A 1880-nucleotide genomic window follows, 5' to 3' on the forward strand; every position below is an offset into this window, starting at 1 on the left:
GGAACCAGGGCTTGAACTCAGGCCTTTGAGAAAGAATTCTTATTTATGTATATTTTTAATAGAGAAGATGATCACCTTCTCAAAAACTAAGTTTTTAAGTGGTCATTACTACCTGGGCAATTCAAATTCATACTGAATTTTAATTCATTACTGGGAATAATCTGCAAAAATTAGCTAAAGAAATGCAAAAGATTTTTGTGAGTCCTTGCAAAACAGGTACGATAAAGGCCACAGCAGGCAAACTGACGCCAGCACCTACCATTAACCCTCAACACCACAGCTGCACGAGCGGCGGCCCTTTCACTTCCAGCACCCACTCTCTGTAATCCTATGAAGCAAATGTTTTAAGGCAGGAAATAAAAGTAGAAGTAGTAAACTACTCATCAAGAGATCTCAACTGAATCCAGCTTATCCAGTAGATCCACAGTGCTAGTTGGTTACTTTCACTGATATATTGGTTCAATATTTATAAATTTATGTTAGGAAACAGGAATGTCTGGATAGACAAAAACTAGAGACCTCAGTATGACATGTTACCATGTTAACATTCACTTATTAATCAAAGGAAAGCGAGAACATGCTTACTCATAGCAGCTTTTCCAAAAAAATTGCTCATGTTCCCTTTTCCAGGTGCTTTGGGGCCAGCTGAAGATACCTTAAACACAGAAACACACTCTTAATAAAATGGAAAATTTAGAGGAAATGGACTCCTAGATATACTTGAATTACCAATCTGGAATAATATCAGTGCAATTGAAGTAGTAAGAATGTGACCAACTAAAATACAGAAAAAACACATAAACATGATTTTTTCCTAGCGCTTAGGTTGTTCTTAAGAGTAGTACTGTCTTGAATAATCTCTCCTACGACAAAGCATGCTTTCCTGATGGTATAATCTCTATGAAATCAAGCCAAGATGTAGGCATTAGATAAGAACTAATCTAAAACAATAATCAGGAACACATGGTATCTGATCCTAATTTATAAAGCTTTGTCATAGTTCTTATAAAATTATCCACTGATATGTCTACGCTTCTCGAGTACATTCTAAAACAATTTACACTAAGATTACAAAAGATTAAAGGTGGTATTGGGTATAATCCAGGACAGTGGGCAAGATACCACAATTTTAATTATCAGAAGTGGATCTGAATTCTGATTCAAGGCTGGGGAGATGGCTCAGTAGAATAAGTGCTTCCCTAAATTCTGATTCTACCATTTCATGGTGACAATAGTAAAAGTTTAATAGTAAACTACCCAGCAAGTGTAGGCCTCAGTTTTACCACATACAAAATATAAACATTGAGACCCAAACAGAATTTTTTTTTGTTCCAAGGATTGAACTCAGGACCTTGTGTTTGCCAGGCAGGTGCTTAAGCCACTGAGCTGTCTCTCCAGCCCCCAAAGAGAATGGACACAAAGATTTAAACAAAGATCAAACTATTGGCACACAATAGGAATTCAATAAATGTCTGTGTTTCCCTCTACCACGCTTCTCCTTTCCCAAAGCAGAAGCTTGAAACTGACAATATTAATAATAGCAATAATAATTACATGTATGTCTCTGGATTTTTTTTGTTTTTGTTACTAGGAATCAAACTCAGGACTTTGCGTATGTCAGGCAGGTTGTCTGTCACTGAGCTACATCCCTGGCTATTTTTCTGGATTTTAACAGTATTGTGATTAAGTTAATACCCTTAATTTAATTTAGATAACAACAAAAGGAAGTTAATAAAAAAAAAAGAAAACGAACAGAACAAGAGAGCTAACTACACTAGAAAGGTATACAGGGTGTGATAGAAAAATAAGAGTTAATGCCCACATTTTTCACATTTGTATTACAGTAAAAGAGCTACTGTCGTCATTCCCCTTCAGAGCTC

The 1880-nt window shown here is 36.0% G+C and overlaps 1 protein-coding gene across 1 annotated transcript in view; it reads right to left on the reverse strand.

The window, feature by feature from the left end:
- Pold3 (DNA polymerase delta 3, accessory subunit) overlaps nucleotides 1–1880 on the reverse strand; it is a 46281-nt gene that overhangs the window by 19691 nt on the left and 24710 nt on the right. Inside the window, 1 exon segment of the mRNA XM_012515028.2 lies at nucleotides 586–655. Coding sequence (XP_012370482.1) covers nucleotides 586–655 — 70 coding nt within the window.

Source organism: Octodon degus, unplaced genomic scaffold (genome assembly GCF_000260255.1).
Source record: "Octodon degus isolate 3935 unplaced genomic scaffold, OctDeg1.0 scaffold00049, whole genome shotgun sequence".
Lineage (NCBI taxonomy): Eukaryota > Metazoa > Chordata > Mammalia > Rodentia > Octodontidae > Octodon > Octodon degus.